The sequence below is a fragment of the Lampris incognitus genome, chromosome 3, assembly GCF_029633865.1.
Source record: "Lampris incognitus isolate fLamInc1 chromosome 3, fLamInc1.hap2, whole genome shotgun sequence".
NCBI classification, from domain to species: Eukaryota; Metazoa; Chordata; class Actinopteri; order Lampriformes; family Lampridae; genus Lampris; species Lampris incognitus.
In genome coordinates this window covers 17,067,836-17,092,108 of record NC_079213.1, presented here as the reverse complement: position 1 = coordinate 17,092,108, position 24,273 = coordinate 17,067,836, and the positions used below count along the sequence as shown (strand labels likewise).

The following is a 24,273-nucleotide window of genomic DNA, read 5'->3' as shown; positions in this document are numbered from 1 at the left end:
AGATGAGTGGTGAAACATTTCTCTCAATAAACGTTGTGTCTAGATGAACTGATTTAACTTTCTGTGATTTCCTTACCTGGATTATTGAGCATACATAAAGACATACATTATATACACAATATTGAAAAGTACACGATAATGCTACAATTCAATATGCATATGGGTGCATCAGCTGTTCAGCAACCTGGCTGCATGTGGAAAGAGACTATTACTGAGACAGGTGGTATGTGATTTGATGCTCCGGTAATATTTTTTAGATGGAAGGAGTGAGAAAAGAACATGAGCGGGCTGCGCAGTCCTGGGCAGTCAGGTTGCCAAACCACACTGTGATACATACAGCCTGTCAAGACATTATCTTTCAGTCTGATGTGTGTTTGTGAACTCTCTTTTTCTGTCTGTCTTCCACACTGCGCTGTGTGTCTTTGAGTCTATGTTTATTTTGTATCTCCAGGATGAGCCAGTCTGAGAAGCATAAGAGCAGAGGGTCTCCCAGTGGAGGAGGCCATGGGGAGGAGGTGGGAGATGAGGAGGAGCAAGGAGTGATGGAGAACGGCACACCTCTAATGGCCCCGGCACTGGAGGCTTCGCTGATATTGGAGAAACCCTCCACCAGTACAGATAGCCCTCTCTCAGCTTGCCCAGCCTTTCAGTGCCTAGATGAGGTGAGATTTTACAAGCTTTAAGCACAACTCGGGAAGGTGAGGTTAAAACCACTTCCTGAGCACTGGGCCTTCCTGTGAAGATAGGAGTTTCAAGAGTTTCTTATACTTTGAACATCCCCCTACATTAAGGATGAGGAAGTAGCATGAAAGCACCCCTCATCAGAAATATAGTATTGTACAGCGGCCAACGTGTCTACTTATCCATGCACATTACAGTATATTCTTGGAAAAGATGCAGCCGCAATTTAGTGTTTGGCAATATCTTTTGCATTGTCAGAACAATATAGGTGGTAATATAGAAGCTCAGCAAGTTGGAGAAGCCCTACAAGTTGCCACATAGAGTAAGACATTGTATAGTCAAGGCTCTTGAAGAAACTTGAGAAAAACATTACATATATAGCAGAGGGACGATTTGGTAGGTCTGAGTATATTGTTTTTGTTTTTTGGGGTTTTTTTTCTTTGTCCAGAGTAAAAATACAAGTGTATTTAAAGAGAAAGTCAGCTACCATTTCATCCTTATTATTATATTTTAATACCAAATTGATTTTTAAAAAATTAGTTTCTTAATAATTGTGGCAAGGCTGTCAATGTTTCTGGTATAGCAGACTCATTTGATAATGTTGACCAAGACCTTGCCGAAGTTACATTTGAACCTCTTTGGATCTTTAAGGATAAAGCAAGCACAGACCCATGGTCATGCACTATGGGGTGTATGAAAATTCTCACCTTCCATGTTCAGAAGTTGCTTTCCAACCTGATCAGAACCTTCACAGCCTTCTTATGGCTCTGTACTGTGTATCTCTGTCTCTCCTTTCTTATGGACTTCAAATATAGCAACCAAGTGAGGCAGAGTAGATGTAGCTTCTTAAACCATGTTAATCCATGTTTTATGTTATTTTATGTTGCAACAAAATCAGCTCACAGATGCTAAGCAGTATCAAAGCTTAGCAATCGTCACAAGTCTGTTTAGCTCTACCTGTAACAATATGATATGATGTAGAAAGGATTCATAAACAGCCATGTGGTTGAAACTTTATTCATGTTTTGATATAAAAAGTAAATTCATCTCTCTTTTTTGGCATGCCAGTTGAAGATGAATGATAGAAAAGCTTGACTATGTACACACACAAAGCTCTAAATGTACACGCAATATTATTAAGGATCTAACTACTACACATTCGTCATCATTTCTCAAATATCTCAACTATCAACAATCATAAGTTTGTGTGAGCCCATATATTAGTAATATAAAAGCTATCATACTGCCCAACAAAAATGAAATAAATACTGTACATGTCCTTTATTTGAAAACCATCCTTTCCATTCTTTGAAGATGTGTAGATGGAAGAGGTGATGCTATACCGTACTTTAACATCAGGTAGCAGTATTGTGTAAGTGTAATATCAGAGAACAATTTGGCATCAGGGAACTGGTGGGTCATACAGCAAAATATGCAGTTCTTCAGTTAACCCAAAGTTATGTACAGGGCACAAGTTTGAATATTGCAGCAGTGTTAGGGGTCCACAAATTCTCTCCATGGTTGTTATAACTTTAGGACTCCTAGACAGCTGGTTGAAGAATTTATAACATCTTTCCATTATAATGTAACATGTGGTATTAGTGGTCAGCATTTTAAGTAGAATTTGGTTAGTCTGCAAAATCAATCAGTAGGTCAAAGTGCAGACCCAAACCCTTGGCAGACCCAATAGATATCTATCCAATCTAAGTAACTGTTAATGATCAAGATATCTAATTGATATTTATTTATAATAGAAATCTTAACTCTGCCGGCATGTGAACATTGGGGTGTTGGGCTACATGTAGTGTATTTAAAATTTCCTCTGTACCTTGGGCTGAGGGTTTATTTCCTGAAGCAGTTTGAATCTGATTCAAATACACAGTGAAACATTCTCAAGTTGCTGGAGATTGTGGTGTGTCTTAAAAGTTTTTTTTTTTTTTTTTTGCAATTCTATTGGTATGGTTAGCCAACATATAGTTACCTTTTTACAATATCTTGAGAAAATTCCCCAACTTATAATTCTTGAAAAAAGGTGGAAGTATCTCAGTCCATTGCAAGACCCTCTCCTTCCTATGTTTAAAGGTTGTTTTTTTTTTGCATGGGGTATAAGCACGTTCACAGATTCCAACAGAAGCTGAAATTATCTCATAAACTCTCACAAACCTCACTTCAGTGGCTGCCATTTATCACGAGATCGCTTAGAGCAGTAAAAATGATAGGTCATTAGATTTTAGCACTACTGCGTGCTGTTCTTTTCTCTCAGTTGTGTCACGGATGTATGTGAGAGCTTGTGACATGAAGCAGTGGGATAGAAAGTGCAGAAATGACAATGAAATAGTTAAAAATCTCACATTGTAACCTTCTGCATGATGTCAACACACATGGAGTCTGTTTATTTTTTCTTCTTTTTTCTTCTTTTTGTATTAGCTCATTACTATCCATGGTCCATAGTCTCTAATTTTCCTTATCTTTTAGTTAAACATTTTGATGGCCAAATTTACTATACTGATAAACGAAATAGCTTTCTTGTTTTTTTTGTTTTTCACAGTTTATATTACTACAGTATCTGCACTGTCTTTGGGGCTTTTAATCTTTTTTCAGTTTGAGTACATGTATGCATGTGTATGCTCATCCGTGCATGTGTGGGTGCACATATGCATGCTTGACTGCGTACGTTTTAATGAAAGTCTATGCTTATTTGTTGGTTTGTTGTCCATCTGTACTTTTGTGTCCATGTTCATTTGTCTGTCAGTCCATCTGTCTATCTGCCATTTTCTCTCCATTCATTTCTCCCAGTCCTCTTAAGGAGCGTAGTTCTTGGGCCTTATCATCATCTTGACTGTCTTGAAAGCTTGCCTGTAGTTGGTAGGGTAGTACTCCGTGGACATGTTGTGCCAGGTCCCCCAAAAGATTCCGTTCCTCACTCCCTTGTACCTCTTGTGATAGTATTTCCCGTTAAGATTGGCGGACATGCAGGCGTCAAACCACCAGCCGGAACTGTAGTAGGAGCCACAGTTTCCAGAGGGGTACATATCGTTGTCGCGGTCAGGTGTTGAGAAAAACTTCTGATCATGGTTGAAATGCTTGTTAAAGCTGATGGCGTTCCCAGCAGTACCACTGCAATGATGATAAACACACTTTAATATGAGTATCAAAATATTTTAGGGGAGATTGTCAAAGTATGACCAAAGTATAGCCCACTAGAGCAGTATAAAGTACGTAGTATATTACGATACATCGGATTTTGCCCATACACTTTAATGCTGAAGTTGTTATTTTATTACCATACTAGTAGCAGACCAAATTTCTCTGTTTTGAATTTGGTTCAATAAAAATTTTGTGCTGCTTGAATGTGGGGTGAAAACCTAATTTACGAACATCTTGATGCATGCTCAATAATCCAGGTAAAGAAATCACAGAAAGTTGAATTAGTTCATCTGGACACAACAATTAGTGGGAGAAATGTTTCATCACTCATCTAAGTAACCTCTTCAGTCTTAACTGACTGCAGGTATCCCCACCCTTATAACAATATAGTGGTATGATGACCGGAAACAACGATTGGTTTCATATGCAAATTGACGTGACCAATAACTAGAGTTACAATGGCCACATGTACTATTCACAGAGGATTGGGGAATAGTTGCAATCACAGGACTGTAAGATGGCGACAGATGTACTCTTAAGAGTTAAGAGTACATAGGAGTACTTAAGAATACATCTGTCTGATCATTGGTTCAGTCATTATGCGACTGTGCTGTTTATAAGGGTGGGGATACCTGCCATCATTTGAGACTGAAGAAGTTACTTAGATGAATGATGAAACGTTTCTCCCAATAAACGTTGTGTCCAGATGAACTGATTCAACTTTCTCTAATTTCCAAACCATCTTTATTCAGTGCATTCACTTGTGCTTATTTTCACTGATAGAAATGTGACCAAACTCAGACCTGCCTTCAAGAGTCATGTCTGTGCTGAAATATTTTTTTTACTAAAGGAAAATTGGATCAAGTCTGCAAAACAAAAAACGGTTTTCGTACCTGTATCCACTGACAGACAGACGGTATCGCAGGAACTCGTTGGCCACATAGAACTGGTCATATTTTGCATACTCCCTGACACCCTCAAAGTCCTCCAACTCGATACGCAGGACCATGTCTTTGGACTTTGTCAGCAGATGAATGTGATCATTACCTAGCCAGAACTCCCCCCTGCAGGAGACAAAGAGAATGCGCATTAGAGGGAGGGTATAGGAGTAGGGATAGGAAGTGAAGGAAATGTATGGAAAGAGAGATCATAAAAAAGCATTGTACTATATACTTGGACTTGATTAGTAAGTGGATGCGGTTGTTACCCAGCCAGGATTCGTTTATTGCTTTAGAGGAGGAGAAGATTGGGGATGGAGGTGAAGGGGAAGAGTTGAATGTAAGGCAGTAGAAGAGATGAGGTTTGTGTGTGTGTGTGGGGGGGGGGTTCTGATGTAGTTTTTCTCTGTGATTAGTTTGGAAATTGTTATTGGCAGTATAGAACCCAGCCCTTTTGGGGCATAGGATGCAAAAGAGGAATGAGCTGAAATTTGGATCCAGCTGTAATACTGGCACTTTGCTAAAACAACATGTCAAGAGATAATGTCCACATGCAAGACTGCCTATGGTATAACTTCTTGGCAGCCTAATTAAAATTCTACCCCTTCCTACTTTGCTGGTATTTGAACCTGCAACCCCACAGACTTGATAGGAAACTTTTGTCAGGTCACAATGGTTTGCACATAACAGCATTTACCAGACTGCTTTTACACTTATAAGACTTTTTTTATTTGTTCCTGCAAAGTTTGGTCGGTTACCAAAATGGCATAGGCAAACTTTTAGATTTACCTGAGGTTAATTAACCTTGCTCTGCACCTTAAGTCCTTGATACCTATTCAATAGACCTAACAAGGAAGGATTTGAACCTACAACCATCTTACCTGAAGTTCCCGAAGCCTTTCTTATACTCTGCCCAGGTACGGTTGAAGCTGACTGAACCGTTAAGTCGTTGCTGTATGACGGTCCAACCGCCTCCAAATGACTCCATGTCACAGAAGACCTCGAAGGTCCCATTACGGGGATCCGGAGTCACGCGGTACACGCCATTCCTCCTCTCCTCCAATACATTGTACTCCGAACAGTCCCTAGGGGCTAAGATGACTGAAGGGGGACAGAGAGCAACAGAGAAGAGAAAAGAGATGGCTATGATTTAAAGAGAATGTGCACTCAGTGAAATATTTATTTTTTCCGCTGTACTCTGGTGTATTTCTTTTCTCCACAAGCATGTTGTAATTCAAACAGTCCCTGGGAATAAAATAGATAAGATTAGAAGAAAAGAAAGGAGGAGATGATTTAAATGGCTTTATAAACTGGTAGCCAATGTAAAAGTCACCATTCATACATTTATCCAGCAAGCAGACGGCTGTTTCTTAAATATTGTACAGTTTATCCCAATTTTTATACTAAGACACACGTCAGTAGTAGGGGTATAGCGATTTCGATTCTAAATCTAAAATCGATCAAAATTAGCTTTCGATTTCGGCCTTTGAAATCAAAAGCAGGATTGGCCATTCTTCCAGTATTTTTATTTCTTTCCACCCTGCCTACTTGTGCACGTCTAGCGCATGTCTGGTGAAAAAAAACAACACTTCAAACAAAGACGACACTGCATAGCTTACCAGTAGCCTGCAGCTGCACTTTTCCAGACACCTCGGCCACTGTCGAGAGATGATGGAGAAACACTTTGCAGGTGAAGAAACTCAAGCTGTTGTTGTAAAGTACCCTTCTGCCATCTAGTGACTCATATATTTGCTGTTTTGTTGACAGTTTGTTCCCAGTTGATTGGTGAAATAAATTATTGTTATTACATTTTAAATAAATTATTCGAATTTGATCATATGGCCTTACTAGTGTGGTACATTTAAAAAAATTATATATATAGTATATTATATGGTGGTTATATCACACTTGATACCACGTAGCCCATCGTTTTAAAGAAGAATTTGAAAATGTAAATGACAGTTGTCAGGACATAAAACCAATGATCTGTTGATCTTTACAAATCAAGACTCGACAGTCTAACAATGGCATAGCCATCAGCACTGAAAAAAAAGTTTAAATTGAAAATCGAATAAAATTGAATCGTGAATTTGGAGACTCCTGACACCCCTAGTTAGTAGTGTCTCTCAGCCAGCCAAATACAAAACCATCACTTGTAACTTTTGATGAATGAACAGAGAGTAAAACTCTCAGTAACTCCATTTTAGTTTGGTCCCCAACAGTTGCTGTTATGGGTGGAACCACAACACAGTCGAGGTTCTGCAAGCAAGCAGAACCAGAGGGATTTCTAGACTAATTACATCCATACCACTCAATGACAGCAATGGTCAGGAATAATCCTTTCGTATTCTCTTAACCCTATTTTTCTGCTCCTGATACGTTGTACAAACAGTTCCCCAGTGCTGGAGAAAGGGAGCAACAGGGAGAGGAGAGAGAGAGACAGAAGATTGGGGGAATACCGCTGATTTTGATGTTTGCACGCATTGTCCTGGGTGTTCCCTGCTTCTCCAGCAAATTGGCTGAAGCGCATTAAAATAAAGAAAGATGTGCAGTATAAATGTTAAATGAATACTTTTGGGGGGGGGGTTCCACCTTTTTTCTCCCCAATTGCACCAATAACCCCACTCTCCGAGCTATCCCGGTCGCTGTTCCACCCCCATGCCAATCTGGGGAGGGCTGCAGACTACCACATGCCTCCTCCGATACATGTGGAGTCGCCAGCCACTTCTTTTCACCTGACAGTGAGGAGTTTCAGCAGGGGGATGTAGCGCATGGGAGGATCACGCTATTCCCCCCAGTGCCCTCAAACAGGTGCCCCGACCAACCAGAGGAGGCGCTAGTGCAGTGACCAGGACACATACCCACATCCAGCTTCTCACCCGCAGACATGGCCAATTGTGTCTGTAGGGACGCCCGACCAAGCCGGAGGTAACCCGGGGATTCGAACTGGCGATCCCCATGTTGGTAGGCAACGGAATACCCAGATGCCCAAATGAATACATTTTTAACATTAGTAGCCTATGTTATCATTGAACGAGAGAGAGAGAGGGATAGCAGTTAAGCTGGAAAGAAAGAAGGAAGCAAGGAAAGGAGAAGGAATGAGAGAGAGAGGGAGGTAGTGAAAGGATGAAGGCAGCCTTCAGAGGATGAAAGCCAGTGACCTCCCTGTGTTTGCCACAGGCCCACTTTACACAACCCTACTGCTTTCATAGAGTTCCCTTCACCTGCCCACTTTTTTCTCTAACTTCTGCTTCTGTCCCCTGTGTCGCACCACAGGACACTATATACAGCTGTGCTCCCTATTAGCTTGACCAAGATTGTGGTCCAAAAGCCCCCTGTCACTCAGCTTTTGGGAAATGAAAGGGACAGACTTGTCAAAACGTGGGAAAGTGTGAAATGGGATTAGAGAAGTATAGCCACTCTGTGGTAGTCTTGTACTGTAGGCCTAAATCATCCTGACACACAGCGCAGAGTGTGGGGCGCCCCCTACTGAGTGTTTTAGCCAAAGGACGCACCTTCGTGTGGACTAAAATTTAATCAAACAGTTAAATATGTAGTCTGCTCAATAGTTTAGAAGGTCATAACAGCACAGGGTTAAGGGGTATTTAGTATCATTTTTTGGTTTTCTGTGACTGTGAAGACAGGGAAGGGCTGTATAAACGAAATAGTAGTGCTGAAATTGATTGGAGTAATTCACACTGTCATGGTACAGCCTAGTACTTGTAAACCAAAGTTAAATTTAGCCCCCTCCACAGTGATAACATAAGTGGAAAAATACTTTCACTGAACAGCATTGGCAAAGTGGAGGGAAAAAAATCACTCATGGTGTATAGCAAAATGCCTAGAATAAAAGCCTTTGGTATTTATCTTTTCATTACTGCTGTTTAGAGCCCTTGTTTGCACTAGTTTTTAACATTTTTTACTTGCATGGTTTCAAAATAGCTGCACATGGCAGTACTGACATCAAATGAAGGCAAATAGTGAACTGGAAAGAATCCAATGACAAAAGCCAGCACCTCACCAATTAAAAAAAAGTGTCAAGACTGCTTACATCTTGCACTTAAAAATAATGATTTTTCAACACAAGGACAGGTTGACTTGTTTCCCAACAGTTGGTGTTGTGTTTCTTATTTGGTGTTGTGCTGCATTTCGCCATTAGACATTTTTAACTTGTTTGAGCTTCAGTACTCCTGAAAATGTGTTTTTGTTGAGGCACACTTTTTCTTCTCAAATGCAGAACTGGGACTACTCCATGCGGATTGCGATGTGGGAGAGAGAATGTCAAATGTATTTTTGTCACATTAACATTTATGTCTGTAGAATAAATGTTAAGCACTGATACAAGTCTTTCACTGTCTCCTTTACTGTGACTTTCTTAACTCTCTATGTTCTTCTGAAATGTACTATAGTGTGTCTTCCCCCCTCATCCCTCCCTTTGCTTTTCCCATCACTTTAACTGGACAACTGTCCTATCAGTATGTCCAGATAGCCAAGAGCCATCTCATCCCACTGGAATGGACACTTTGTCTGACCTAAATAACTAATAAGAGCCTCTCACTTACTGAATGGATGACTACCTGTTGTAACAACATGGCTAGATGGTGCCCTGGCTGGTATGATGACAGTGGCTAGTAGGTTGCTCAGTTGGCTGACTGGTTGACAGACAGAATGACAAGCTAATTCAGTAGCTGTTTACTTTGTTTTTTTAGCTGACCAACTGGCTATTTAGTTTACTTGATGACCAATTGGTTGGAAAGATGATAGGTCTGTGAATCAGTTTACAGACTGATTTGTTGACAGCCGCTTGACCTGACAGACTGACTAACTGACTGACTAGGGTTGTGACTTGTTGACTGTCTACCAAGCACTTGCTTGACTGACTGACTGACTGACTGGCTAACTGATTGGCTGGGTCATTAATTGGCCGACTGTCAGTTTAGCAGGCAGAGAGTGATGATTGGCAGCAAAGGAAAAAGCCCCGATGTTATTAAGGGAAAATGCCTTTTGAGAGGCAACACTCATCTCACAAGAGCACCTGCCACAGAGGGAAATAGGTTTCCGAAATGATGGTCGGAATTGTTCCTATCATAACACCCTAGATAGAAATTTGGTTTTTGTTTTGACGGAAACATGCTCTCATTGAAGAGCAGCACCCTTCCTTTAGGAAGTTGTGTGCTTCCATATTGCAGTTAAGCAGTTCCTGAAATGTCAGGGTGTAAAAGTGAAGAGTACTCGTACTCTAGAGCACTTATTATGTATCACTGAAGTAATGTTGCTAAACTGTAACATTTATTGTTGGCCATTCACCTCACAGCCATGATAAGGTTTTCTGGCAGCAGAAACTGATGTTTTTGCCCACAGCAGAGATGGCAATTGGTAAAAGGGACAAAATCAATATTAAAAACGTAGTGAGCAGTAAGGAACTGAAGTGTCAGGAAATATACCATTAGTCTTAGCTGGTGGCTGAATTCCCTTCTCTACAACTCATTGAAATGTCCCCTGTGAACCATGGCCTATAGAAGCAGTTTTATCAGCTGCATATTATTATTCACCAGTTGTATGTTTTGTCCATTAGCTCTAGGTTTAAAACTTGAGCCATACAATAGATGTTATATATGAAGTAATAATCTGGTAAATCCTCTTAAGATTTAAGAACCGAATGTCCTTAAATGCCTTTTGAATTCAAAGGAAGACAACACTGTTTGTTTGGACCGTGGGCTGTAGCTTAATGAGCTGTGCCTCCTGTTTCAAAGATTGTACACATGTGACAAGCTGTTAGAAATGTTTGGTTGCCAGTGATCCAGCTCCGCAGCCTATATCTAGATAGAAGCGTAGCCAGTGGAGGACTGACAGCAATACTAAAGCACAATCACAACAAAAACAGAGCTCTATGTATGTGTGTGTGTAGTATGTATGTATGTATGTGTGTATTATGTATGTATATATGTCTATTTATCTATCTATAGACTGACAGATAGATGGACACATCTGTTCATAAAGGTGTGTGCATTTTTCTTTTTCTTCTCCTTTCATATTGTCTGCTAGTTGTTCAATCACAACAATTACAAAATGGTTCATGACCAGTGAACCACAGTGGTGTGTTCTCCTTTTCCTTTGCGTCTGTCTCCATGGCAATGATAGCACAGTGTTAGACAGATTCTTTTGGACTCACTTCGCAGGTACCACCAGGCATGGTTTTCTAAACTCTTGTCAAAATGGTTTGATCTTGCACTCAGTAATACAGATGGGTGCACATACGTAAGCGAGGACATTCTGACCCTGTGTTCCATCTTTGACTAATGTGAGCAAGGCCTCCTACATTGCAACATCTTGTGTTGTTGGCAAGACTTAATGAGAGTTAGTTGTTTCACGCTGGAGCGCACACTTCGAAGTGCAACGTCCAGCGGAAGAGAGTGGTAGGGAGGTCGGGAACTCAGAGAGTGGTGCAGGGGGGTTGCATAGACAGATTAGAGACAGACGTTCATAGAGAGAGACATACACAGCACGGGAGGGGAAAAGTAGTGGTGTGAGAATAACAGTGAAGGAGAGGAGGTAAAAAGACAGGAGAAAGAGAGAGAGAGCAAGCATGATAGAGGTAGAAAAAGCATGAGTAAGAGAAACAGACAGAGATGAAAGCAAAGGGGGAGAGAGGAGTAAAGGAGAGTTTGAAGGATTATAAAAGGAAGTTTTAAGGGAGAGGGGAAAAACAGAAGGAGAGAGAAAATGCTGGGATCCCCGTCACACCACTGTCCCCGCTAATCGACTTAGAAATAAGCCTCACACTCACTTCTGTTTTTCACAGAAAAGCGTCAGTATCATCCCCAGCTCCCATTTGCTCACAATATCAGGGAATTATTCAGTCTCACTTGCAGAAGGGGGGAGCCTGTATGTCTCGTTTTTCAACAGTTTTCCTTACCCTTATTAACTTCCACTTCCATCTGAAGAGGAATGTTTGTTAGGCCAGGTTAGTTTGCATTCCCCAGCTGGTATGTTTCTCGGATTCTTCATCATGAAAATCCACTCTCCGTGACTTAGTCTCTGGAGTTCTTCTTCACTGTGTTGATGTCTTTAGGCTCACATTAAAAGAATTCACACTATTTCCAGTAGTCCAGAAACTGAGGGTTCTATACCTTCTATACATGTCTCTATCTGTCTCTTTCTCTATCTCTCTCTTGTTTTCTCTCTCGCTCTTTCCCTTTCAGTTCCTTAAACTTGAGTTTATCCACATGGAGACTAATGGAATGTCAGGACACTCGAATCAGTTATGTAAGAGGTAATTTGTTATCTCAATTTGACCCTGGCTATTGCATTGCTTCACTCATGCGTAGTATGACCTAAGTGTGAAGCAATTTTGTCTTCTGTTTTTGCCTTTTTTGTCTAGATTTAGGCAAATAGATTTTAGCCTTGACTGGATGTTAGTAAACCATATTAACTTTTTTATTTTGTTGAGCCAAACAGTAGTGACTGAATAGCTGCTGAGAGCAAGAGAAGAAAATTGTATCATGAAGATAAAGGAAACCCCAGCATTCAGTCTTTCCTTAGTGGTGGTGGCTCTGTAATGGTAATGAGCTGCTTTTGCTCGCAAGGTTTTATGTTCCTTCTCTTTCTAGACCACTAGATCAATTCTAAACCCCCCCCCCCGACAAAGAAATACTCAGCATGGTTCATATCTGGTAATCGAGGTGGATCATGTGACAAACCGCTGTGTTTTGTTGATAAGGTCATTGTCAACCTTGAAGACGCTGTATCCATCAAAACAGAAAGGCATTGCAGAGTGAAGGTGACACCGAGAGAGGGAGTGTTTGCAGGGAATTGAATTTGCTACACCTTCAAGATTATTAAATTCATTCTATACCAAAAATGCATCTAATATAAGCCCAACCATCAGAAAGCTTTACTTCATGCTGGGGTTTAGCTTGTCTTTTCTGCCTTCATATTTCAAATAGAATGGAATCGAAGATGCTACACTCAGCAGAGCGTGATTTGCACCAGACTATATTAAAAAACAGAGATGATGGTAACAGAAGGGAGAATGCCTGGAAACCAATATCAAACAAAAATCAGCCTTACATTGAGGAGTGTTCTGTAAAGCACACTGGGTGTTGCAGGCGGAGCTGAGCTTGTTGACCACTCCAGTGATGTTCTCTACCCTGCTGTCTACAATGGCCTGTACATTGTCCATGTTAAGCAGATTCAAGCCCTCCAGGCGACCCTGCAGGGTGGAAATCTGGTTGCGAGCATTTCGCAGGCTGGCCGACATGCGATTCATCTTCACCTGTGTAGGGACACAGAAGGGCAAGATGTTGTTTTTTTTCCGCCACACACTTGTGACAAAAGATTTGCCCAATTCACCTGCCAATTTAACTGTTAATCAATTCAAGTTGAATTTTACAATTAAAAACCAATCCTCAAATTATTGGTGGCTGCCTGCCTGCCTCCCCAACCTTCTTGTGATTCTAGGAATTTTTCCTAGTTAATTTCTACCAGATATGACTTAGCATGGGTAAAGTTTGTTTGATTCAGTTATTTCAAGACTTGATTTGTGTGTGTGTGTGTGTGTGTGTGTGTGTGTGTGTGTGTGTGTGTGTGTGTGTGTGTGTGTGTGTGTGTGTGTGTGTGTGTGTGTGTGTGTGTGTGTGATTCTGTTGTGTAGATGTTTCAGATATTTGTAATAGTTTCAATTGAATTATGTATTTTCAGTTTTGTCCCCATGATTTTATGACAAGGTTGGAAGGTTGGTAGTGAGTAGTGATAATGGCTTGTTAGAAATTTTACATGATAGTAACATAGTCACAAATTTGCTGCAGTACCACCATTACACAGTCTACACAGATATGTGTAGACTGTGTCAAGTCTGATGTTTGGGTTTAAAAACATTTTGCAATGTCAAATGTTGACTTGTTGCTCCCCGTTTTTCTTTTTACTCATCAAAAAATTTATAAAATTAAATCTAAAACTATTGATGCCTTCACTTTTACCTTACAAAGCAGGCTCTTATCTCAGGTCAAAACCAGTCATATATGTAAATATTATCCTCGATATTGAGCTACACTTATACAATCTGAATCGATCTAAATCGAATTTAGTCTCAGAGAAAACAATTCAGGATGGCACCTTTTGTCACTAAAATATGTTGGACTAAAAGGTGCAGTCCAATAGTAGTTACATTAAAAGGTGCAAGAAAGTCCAATTTGTTTAAACCTACATAAGTGTCTGGGTTGCAATACATCAAATGATTCTCAACTATGCCTCTTACCTGCATATCCTGCATGGAGCTGGGGCTCTGATTAATTTTTCCGTTAGTTGTACCTAGCACTGGACCCGCATCAGCCCCTGCAGTCATCATCCCATCGCCTCTTTCCTCTCGGCTGGAGTCAACCTCCTGGTTCATCTCTAGTTCAGGTCCCAGTATTTCACTGCTGTCCCTTTGGACCTGGATCTGTCCCTGGTCAGCTTGCTGCTGACCAATTCCCCCAGAACCCCGTCCCCCACGACACTCCAGGCACCCACTCTTTAGCTTGTTAACTGTCTCCTTCAGGCTTTGCAGCTCCTTCATTGTCTTCTCCAGCAGCCTGAATTGCTTGGGCAGCTGGATGGTCATGGGAGGCAGAGTGACCTGGTAAGGACAGTCTTCACCCTCCTCTGTCCCGGGCCCAGAACCCCCACACTGGCCTGAGGGTCTCAGTTTCACAGAGCAAGCTCCAGATTCGGATCCAGAGGTGTATGGTCCTTTAGCATCCCATCGCAGGTGTGAGTTGATGGGAAAGTCTGCTGATCGACTGGTGCACAGGACCACGGTTGCTGTGAGTAGGAAAATGGCACAAAAGCACAAAGCGATGGTCCTCATTTTTTGTATATGTGGTGTTTGAGGGAGAACTATGTGTGTGTGTTTGTGTGTGGTGAAGTGAAATGAAGAGCTTTAAAACTGCCTCAGATATGTTGTCAGAGAGTGTGCGATCACCTAAGGGAGTGTGTGTTCGTGTGTGCTGCTGCAGTTGCAGAGTGTATGTGAGTATGACTGAGTTTGTTAATGTGTATCGAGTATGCAGTCGGTGGATGTGTGTGTATGTATGAGTGCAGCCTGCAAGAGAGCGAGCATGCAAGGGAACTGCTGTTGCCTCAGATAGCTGTGTCATTAATATAAGGATGGAGAGAGGGAGGGAGGAAGGAAGAGAGAAAGAACAAGAGCGAGGGAGGGCTCTGAGTTAGAAAGGTTGGGAGGGGCAGCGCTGGATTGCGTAATGCTAAACACTATTAGGGGAAGTATTGTGAAAAATTAGAGATATAGAAAGAGGTGAGAAGTGAAAAGAGAGGAAAAGAGGTAGAAAGAAAGCAAGAGAGGGAAGGTTTAAGGGAGGGAGGAAGGGAGGGACATGGAGAGCGAGAGGTTGACACAGTCGGCAGGTCTTTTGACTTGTTCTGCCTGCTGCCTGCAGTCAATGCGTGGTGTTGTCCAGCCCAACTTTAAAAGCTCGCATTCCCCTGAAAAGAGAAATGACTCAGTACACAGGAACTATCTACTCTCCTGACGTTATAAGGTTGCTGTTTTTTTCTCTTCATGCTTTTCAAGTGTGCTCACTGAATTAAGATTCCAAAGCTTTGCCGAAAACACTTGCGCTCAAAAAGGGATACATGAGATTAGATCCACCTGTCACAGTCAAAGTTAGATCAGGAGGATGTACAGTAGGTGGAGCATCCATTTCAGTTGATAGGAAATAAGTTGCTTTTCTGGACTTTTCTTTCTAACCAGTTACTTTCTCCAAGGCTTGGCTGGAAATTTGTTGGTGTTCTTTACATTTAGTAAAATGCTAAAATGTAAACTTTTTTTTTTGATTGACCTAGTACCAAGTGAACTGCAGTATATTAATTTAAATTGGATTTGACCTTATTATGTTTTTTTTTTATTATTCACCCTTTTTCTCCCCAATTGTGTCTGGCCAATTACCCCACTCTTCCGAGCCTTCCCAGTCACTGCTCCACCTCCTCTGCCAATTCATGGAGGGCTGCAAACTACCACATGCCTCCTCTGATACATGTGGAGTCGCCAGCCGCTTCTTTTCACCTGACAGTGAGGAGTTTCAGCAGGGGAGGACGTAGCGCATGGGAGGATCATGCTATTCCCCCCAGTTCCCCCTCCCGAACAGGCACCCCAACCAACCAGAGGAGGCGCTAGTGCAGTGACCAGGACACATACCCACATCCGACTTCTCACCCGCAGACACGGCCTAATTGTGTCTGTAGGGACGCCCGACCAAGCCAGAGGTAACACGGGGATTCGAACCGGCAATCCCTGTGTTGGTAGGCAACGGAATAGACCGCTACCCAGATGCCCCCTTATTATAATGTTTAACCATAACTTTCACACCTTTGACGTGTGACATGCAATGGCTGCCACTATTACTACAACTCCCTGTGGTTTCCATATACATTTTGTACTTATACTGCCAGCTGTGACACATAATGGAGCCTTTCTAAATAAACTGACTTGTTATTGTGTACAATTGGCATGTGGTCTTTGTTGAAGTGGTTTTTAGATTTTCATTTTTTAAATTGCGCTCATTCTTTCCTACACACATTGCTCATGCAATTAGCCATTTGGTGGACAAGTTTATATAATGATTAAGCCATATAAGCTATTCGAGTTGTTTATTACGCCATCCAAACTCTCCCTACTACTACTACTACTTTCGGCTGCTCCCGTTAGGGGTCGCCACAGCGGATCATCCGTTTCCATTTCTTCCTGTCTTCTGCGTCTTCCTCTGTCACACCAGCCACCTGCATGTCTTCCCTCCCCACATCCATAAACCTCCTCTTTGGCCTTCCTCTTCTCCTCTTCCCTGGCAGCTCCATATTCAGCATCCTTCTCCCAATATACTCAGCATCTCTCCTCCACACATGTCCAAGCCATCTCAATCTTGCCTCTCTTGCTTTGTCTCCAAACCGTCCAACCTGAGCGGTCCCTCTAATATAATTGTTCCTAATCCTGTCCTTCTTCGTTACTCCCAGTGAAAATCTTAGCATCTTCAACTCTGCCACCTCCAGCTCCGCCTCCTGTCTTTTCGTCAGTGCCACTGTCTCCAAACCATATAACATAGCTGGTCTCACAACCATCTTGTAAACTTTCCCTTTAACTCTTGCTGGTACCCTTCTGTCGCAAATCACTCCTGACACACTTCTCCACCCACTCCAACCTGCCTGCACTCTCTTTTTCACCTCTCTACTGCACTCCCCGTTACTTTGGACAGTTGACCCCAAGTATTTAAACTCAGATGTCTTTGTCACCTCCACTCCTTGCATCCTGACCATTCCACTGTCCTCTCTCTCATTCACGCATAGGTATTCCGTCTTGCTCCTACTGACTTTCATTCCTCTTCTCTCTAGTGCATACCTCCACCTCTCCAGGCTCTCCTCAACCTGCACCCTACTCTCACAATGTCATCCGCGAACATCATCGTCCATGGAGACTCCTGCCTGATCTTGTCCGTCAACCTGTCCATCACCATTGCAAACAAGAAAGGGCTAAGAGCCGATCCTTGATGTAATCCCACCTCCACCTTGAACCCATCCGTCATTCCAACCGCACACCTCACCATTGTCACACTTCCCTCATACGTATCCTGCACCACTCCTACATACTTCTCTGCAACTCCTGACTTCCTCATACAATACCACACCTCCTCTCTCGGTACTCTGTCATAAGCTTTCTCTAAATCTACAAAGACACAATGCAACTCTTTCTGGCCTTCTCTATACTTCTCAATCAACATTCTCAAAGCAAACATCGCATCTGTGGTGCTCTTTCGTGGCATGAAACCATACTGCTGCTCGCTGATCGTCACCTCTCCTCTTAACCTAGCTTCTATTACTCTTTCCCAAATCTTCATGCTGTGGCTGATCAACTTTATACCTCTGTAGTTGTTACAGTTCTGCACATCGCCCTTGTTCTTGAAAATCGGTACCAGTATGCTTCTTCTCCACTCCTCAGGCATCCTCTCACTTTCCAGGATTGTGTTAAACAATCTAGTTAGAAACTCCACTGCCATCTCTCCTAAACATCTCCATGCCTCCACAGGTATGTCATCAGGACCAACTGCCTTTCCATTCTTCATCCTCTTCATAGCTGCCCTCACTTCCTCCTTGCTAATCCGCTGAACTTCCTGATTCACTATCCCTACATCATCCAACCTTCTCTCTCTCTCATTTTCTTCATTCATCAGCCCCTCAAAGTATTCCTTCCACCTTCTTAGCACTCTCTCCTCGCTTGTCAGCACATTTCCATCTCTATCCTTGATCGCCCTAACTTGCTGCACATCCTTTGCAGCTTGGTCCCTCTGTCTAGCCAATCGGTACAAGTCCTTTTCTCCTTCCTTAGTGTCTAATCTGTCATACAACTCACCATACGCCTCTTCCTTTGCCTTTGCCACCTCTCTCTTTGCTTTACGCTGCATCTCCTTGTACTCCTGTCTACTTTCTTCATCTCTCTGACTATCCCACTTCTTCTTTGCCAACCTTTTCCTCTGTATAATTTGCTGTACTTCCTCATCCCACCACCAAGTCTCCTTGTCTTCCTTCCTCTGTCCTGATGACACACCAAGTACCTTCCTAGCTGTCTCCCTCACTATTTCTGCAGTGGTTTTCCAGCCATCTGGCAACTCTTCACTACCACCCAGTGCCTGTCTTAACTCCTGCCTGAACTCCACACAACAGTCTTCCTTCTTCAACTTCCACCATTTGATCTTCGGCTGTGCCATCCAAACTCTCCCTATTCTTCCTAATTTTGGGTCCTGACCCGATCTCTGAAAAACACTTTTTTTTTTACAAACTAGGCTACAATCCAATCAGCTTGGCTCTGTTTTTTTTTTTTTTACTTAACCAGAGTGTTAGAAGTAGTGTGACACACGCTGGTCCTATTATTAGTTACTATTTAATCTTCCCTGTCCCTGTCTTCCCCATCTACTGTTTAATTTCTCCAGAATTGACAGAGTATTGAGTAATGGATCCAGTGGCTCTCAGCCTGAGTAGAAAAACATTTCAGTGAACCAAATATCACTGCACACTGCACAGTCAATCTGGTTGCAAGTCCAACCCAAAGTCAAACACAGCTGAGTGGATATCAGGACATAAAGATATAGAAACATACAAAGAGGCAGTTGATTTGGCAAAGGGATGTTCCTTTTAATAAAGATAAACACAACAAAAAATTCAGAGATCATAACTGAACAAGAAACCTTGTTGCTCTATGGATCTTAACCTGGGAGGTTTGAATCCATCCACCGTGAAGGACTGCACTGTAAAGCGTGTTGTTCCGCCTCACAGTGTTACAGCTTCTTATTACTCAAAGCACATAAAGAACATACCTGCCGCACTACACAGTGGTATTACTGGCAGGTTTTACAAAGCAGTTCTGCTCTGCAGTACAGATTGTGCCAGCGTTTTGTCTGTTTGGTTTGTTCCGTATAGCTCTTTCAGTGATTGACTATCTCGCTTCAAAGATGGTAAACCACATGTGAGCCCCTATGCAGCTGCCCTATAAAACCTCACAAACTCTGTGCTATAGATAAGTCCTGGCACCAGAAATAGAGATAGTCCAAAACCACTTTAAGCTACTTCTCTCAGATAGATGGCCACAGTTCAGCCTGAATGCCTGTCACTTTGCAGATATGTTGTTGATGGTCATGGAAACATGATAGAGCCCTGTTTGGATCAGTGGGCTCCTCATATTTTTTCTCCCCAATTGCATCTGGCCAATTAACTCACTTTTCTGAGCCGTCCTGGCTGCTGCTCCACCCTCTCTGCCAATTGAGGGAAGGCTGCAGACTACCACATGCTTCCTCCAATACTTGAGGAGTCACCAGCCGCTTCTTTTCACCTGACAGTGAGGAGTTTTGCCAGGGGGGCGGAGCACGTGGGAGGATCACGCTATTCTCCCCAGCCCCCCCCCCAACACACACACACCAGGCAATTTAAAAAAAAAAAGTCAGCTTGGACCAGATGGCCAAAATAGCTATTTAAAAGGTCATAGAAGGATTAGAAGGATTTATCTAACACGTGTTTTATTGATAGGGGTGTGACTAAGGATGGTTACTACTGTACAACAAAGAAACATTTTCAAAGTCTGTGTACATTAATTAAGGTCCAAAACTACAAGGATGTAATGGGAACAGGGTTTTGCAGTGATTACACTGGTTCTTCTGGGCAAGCAGCCACCCTGCTGAAGTGTCTCTGAGCAAGTCGCCAACTACCTAACAACTCCAGGTGCACTTTTGTAACTCTCCTTGTGCTCTGTCTCCCTTGGCAGGGCAGAAACAAACATTTTCTCGCCTGGAATCATTAAACAACCACTTACTTATTAATGACATTGCTACAATGCCCATATCTGTCCACTGTGTACTTGCAAGCACATTTGGTAAGAGATAGGTAAACTAATGAACGACATCTACAAACATAATCAGCCAAGCCTAAATGCCAGCTCAATTTTTCCCTGTGCTAGAAGTCAGGAGATATCCCTGTGCGTGTGTGTGTGTGTGTGTGTGTGTGTGTGTGTCTTTGTGTGTGTCTGTCTACACATGCAGGTGCATGCATTTAGTGTTTTTTTTTAATATATATAATTTGGTCATATCTTTGCCCGTCTGTACATGGCCATGCACATGTGTGTGTCTCTGTGTTTGTATGTGCGTTCTTTTCAGTCCCATTAGTCTCCCTTCTGCGAAGTATGACCTCAGATATCCTTAGTTTCTGGAGCTCTTTGATACAGCCCAGGCCATTCCTCATTACTTCAGCCCTACCAACCTGGCAGTGGAGATAAGAGGTGAACAGCACATGTCCTCTACTCTATCACCGTTATGAGCACAAAGGTACCAAACAGCAGCCAGAGGTGTAACAACTACTCTTGGAGATAATTCTCCCTCTTTTTGCCATGCCCTGGGACAATAACATCTGACAGGTGGACTGATATCTGTTTCTCCTGTTTTGCTTTGTTTTTTCATTCTTCTTCTTCTACTACTTTTTTTTCTTTTTCTCCTTTTCAAAATGTAAAACCCATGCGATGCGTCCCTCTTGATTTATCTGAAGCATTTGGGGTTTGGGGTCAGTTTTAACCTACAGTGTGGAGTTGGAGTTGGCTGCTGCATTGTAACATAATCGCTGTGTCATATATATGATAAAAAAATGCACTTGAACTTCCATTTATTTGTCTCTAAAAAAGGTTAGATGAAATATTTTTTTAGTGAGGCTAGATGATGCATATTCGGTGTTGTTTTTGTTTTCTATTTTCCATTAGGGACTTTTGAAGCTAGATGGATATAGAGGAAAAAGTAACATGGTTGTTGTTGAGCTCTTGAAGTATTTATTCCTTTCCTACAAGCCTGTATTAGCTAGGGCAGTGGTTTAAAAAAAAGTGGCTCAAAGTGTCCAGATAACAGCTGCATCCAAAAAAAAGGGGGGGGGGAGAAAATTCCCTGGTGTATGCAACAGAAACTGGGGATGAAAAGCTCAGTTGCCAAAAATTCTGATTCTCCTCCTCCTTCTCCTCCTCCTCCTCCTCTTCTTCTTCTTCTTCTTCTTCTTCTTCTTCTTCCATCTCTTCCTGTCCTCTGCATCTTCCTCTGTCACGCCAACCATCTGCATATCCTCCCTCACCACATCCATAAGCCTCCTGTTTGGTCTTCCTCTTTTCCTCTTGCCTGGCTGCTCCATCTCCAGCATCCTTCTCCCAATAGATCCAGCATCATTCCTCCACTCATGTCCAAAACATCTCAATGTCGCCTCTCTTGCTTTAGCTCCAAACTGTTCAACCTGAGCTGTCCCTCTAATATACTTATTCCTAATCATGTCCTTCTTCGTCACTCCCAACAAAAATCTTAGCATCTTCAACTCTGATAATTCCAGCTCTGCCTCCTGTGTTTTTGTCAGTGCCACCATCTCCAAACCATATAACATAGCTGGTATCACTACCATCTTGTAAACCTTCCCTTTCACTCTTGCTGGTACCCTTCTATCACAAATTACTCCTGACACTCTTCTCCACCCACTCCACCCTGCCTGCACTCTCTTCTTCACCTCTCCTCCACACTCTGCTATTTTGAGCAGTTGACCCCAAGTATTTAAACTCATCCACCTTTACCACCTCTATTCCTTGCATCCTCACGATCTCACTGTCCTCCCTCTCATTCTCGCATATGTATTCTGTCTTGCTCCTACTGACTTTCATTCCTCTTCTCTCCGGTGCATACCGCCTCCTCTCCAAGCTGTCCTCAACCTGCTCCCTACTCTTATTACAGATCACAATAGTGTTACGTGCATGGATAAGTAGACACGTTGGCCGCTGGCTGAAGGATCTGACCCTTTAGTCGAGCGGTTAGCGATGTCTCTCTCCCATGGCGCAGTAGATACAAGTTCGCGTCCTGGCCGCAGCAGTTCCTGTGGTTGCCCCCCCCGAATTCGCTACATTGGTGTCAGAAGTGGGATGGTGAGACCATAAGGCCATTGGAAGCGTATGCGCCCAGAGGCGTGAAGGAGCTGATATGCTTAAGTGCGGGGACACGCTTCCCGAAGGAGGGGGGTAGTGTAACGGGCATGGATAAGTAGACACGTTGGCCGCTGGCTGACGGGTCTGACCCTTTAGTCGAGCGGTCAGCGATGTCTTCCGTGGTGCGGGCGATACAGGTATGCGTCCCGGCCGCAGCAGTTCCTGTGGTTGCCCCCCCCCCCCCAAATTCGCTGCAATATCATCTGCGAACATCATAGTCCACAGACACTCCTGCCTGATCTCGTCCATCAATGGGTCCATTAACATTGCAAAAACAGAAAGGGCTCAGAGCCGATCCTTGACGTAATCCCACCCCCATCTTAAACCCATCCGTCACTCCTACCGCACACCTCAACACTGTCACATTGCCCTCATACATATCCTGTGCCACTCTTACATACTTCTCTGCCACTCCCAACTTCCTCATACAATACAACACCTCCTCTCTCAGCACACTATCATATGCTTTCTCTAAATCCACAAAGACACAATGTAGCTCCTTCTGACCTTCTCCATACCTCTCCATCAACACTCTCAAAGCAAACATTGCATCTGTAGTGCTCTTTCCTGGCGTGAAACCATACTGCTGCTCACTAATTATCACCTCTCCTCTTAAACTAGCTTCCACCATTCTTTCCCATATCGTGATGCTGTGGCTGATCAACTTTATGCCTCTGTAGTTATTACAGCTCTGCACATTACCTTTGTGCTTGAAAATCAGTACCAGTACACTTCTTCTCCACTCCTAAGGCAACCTTTCGCTTCCAATATTGTGTGAAACAATCTAATTAAAAACTCCACCGCCGTCTCTCCTAAACATCTCCATGCCTCCACAGGTATGTCATCTGGACCAGCCGCCTTTCCACTCTTCATCCTCTTCATAGCTGCCCTCACTTCATCCTTGCTAATCCACCGCACTTCCTGATTCATTATCCCATCATCTTCCGACCTCTCTCTCATTTTCTTCATTCATCAGCCCCTCAAAGTACTCCCTCCACCTTCTCAACATTCTCCTCACTTGTCAGTACATTTCAAACTCTATCCTTCATCACCCTAACCTGATGCACATCCTTCCCAGCTCACTCCCTCCATCTAGCCAATCAGTACAAGTCCTTTTCTCCTTCCTTAGTGTCCAACCTCTCATACAACTCGCCATACACCTTTTCCTTTGCCTTCGCCACCTCTCTCTTCACCTTACACCATATCTTCTTGTACTCCTGTCTACATTCTTCATCTGTCTAACTATCTCACTTCTTCTTCACCAAGCTCTTCCTCTGTATACTTTCCTATACTTCCTCATCGCAACACCAAGTCTCCTTGTCTTCCTTCCTCTGTCCAGATGACACAAGTACCTTCCTAGCTGTCTCCCTCACCATTTCTGCTGTAGTTGCCCAGCCATCTGGCAACTCTTCACTACCACCCAATGTCTGTCTTAGCTCCTCCATGAACTCCACACAACAGTCTTCCTTCTTCAACTTCCATCACTTGATCCTTGGCTCTGCCTTCACTCTCTTCCTCTTCTTTATCCCCAGTCATTTTACAGACCCCCATCTGATGCTGCCCAGCTAAGTTCTCCCCTGTCACCACCTTGCAGTATCCAATCTCCTTCAGATTGCACCTCCTGCTTAAGATATAGTTCACCTGTGTGGACCTTCCTCCACTCTTATGTCACCCTGTGTTCCTCCCTCTTCTTGAAATACGTATTCACCACAGCCATTTCCATCCTTTTTGCAAAATCCCCCACCATCTGTCCTTCTAAATTCCTCTCCTTGACCCCATACCTACCCATTACCTCCTCATCACCGCTGTTCCCTCCAGCAACATGCCCATTTACATCCGCTCCAATCACCACTCTCTCTTCCTTGGGTACACTCTCCACCACTTCAACCAACTCGCTCCGGAATTCTTCCTTCTCTTACTTCTCACGCCCAACTTTCGGGGCATATGCGCTGACAACATTCATCATCACACCTTCGATTT

At 42.9% G+C, this 24,273-nt stretch overlaps 2 protein-coding genes across 2 annotated transcripts in view; one reads left to right on the top strand and one right to left on the bottom strand.

Moving 5' to 3' along the window:
- ccdc146 (coiled-coil domain containing 146) overlaps nucleotides 1–24,273 on the top strand; it is a 107,103-nt gene that overhangs the window by 12,008 nt on the left and 70,822 nt on the right. The window contains exon 2 of the mRNA XM_056276674.1: nucleotides 452–662. Within this exon, the coding sequence (XP_056132649.1) occupies nucleotides 452–662 (211 nt within the window). The remainder of the gene's footprint in view (nucleotides 1–451; nucleotides 663–24,273) is intronic.
- Nucleotides 2,765–14,862, bottom strand: fgl2a (fibrinogen-like 2a). Its single transcript, XM_056277518.1, has 5 exons — nucleotides 14,023–14,862; nucleotides 12,837–13,041; nucleotides 5,648–5,867; nucleotides 4,722–4,892; nucleotides 2,765–3,798 (listed from the first exon to the last, which is right to left on the bottom strand). Exons 1-5 carry the CDS (start codon nucleotides 14,611–14,613, stop codon nucleotides 3,483–3,485), a joined length of 1,503 nt encoding a protein of 500 aa, XP_056133493.1. The 5' UTR covers nucleotides 14,614–14,862; the 3' UTR covers nucleotides 2,765–3,482.

Excerpts from the sequence above, each read along its gene's own strand:
- fgl2a (XM_056277518.1), bottom strand. The coding sequence starts at position 14,613 with ATGAGGACCATCGCTTTGTGCTTTTGTGCCATTTTCCTACTCACAGCA. Across the intron at positions 4,893-5,647 it reads AAAGGCTTCGGGAACTTCAG|GGGGGAGTTCTGGCTAGGTA; the intron begins GTAAGATGGTTG and ends TGTCTCCTGCAG. Across the intron at positions 3,799-4,721 it reads CTGTCTGTCAGTGGATACAG|TGGTACTGCTGGGAACGCCA; the intron begins GTACGAAAACCG and ends TCATCATTGCAG.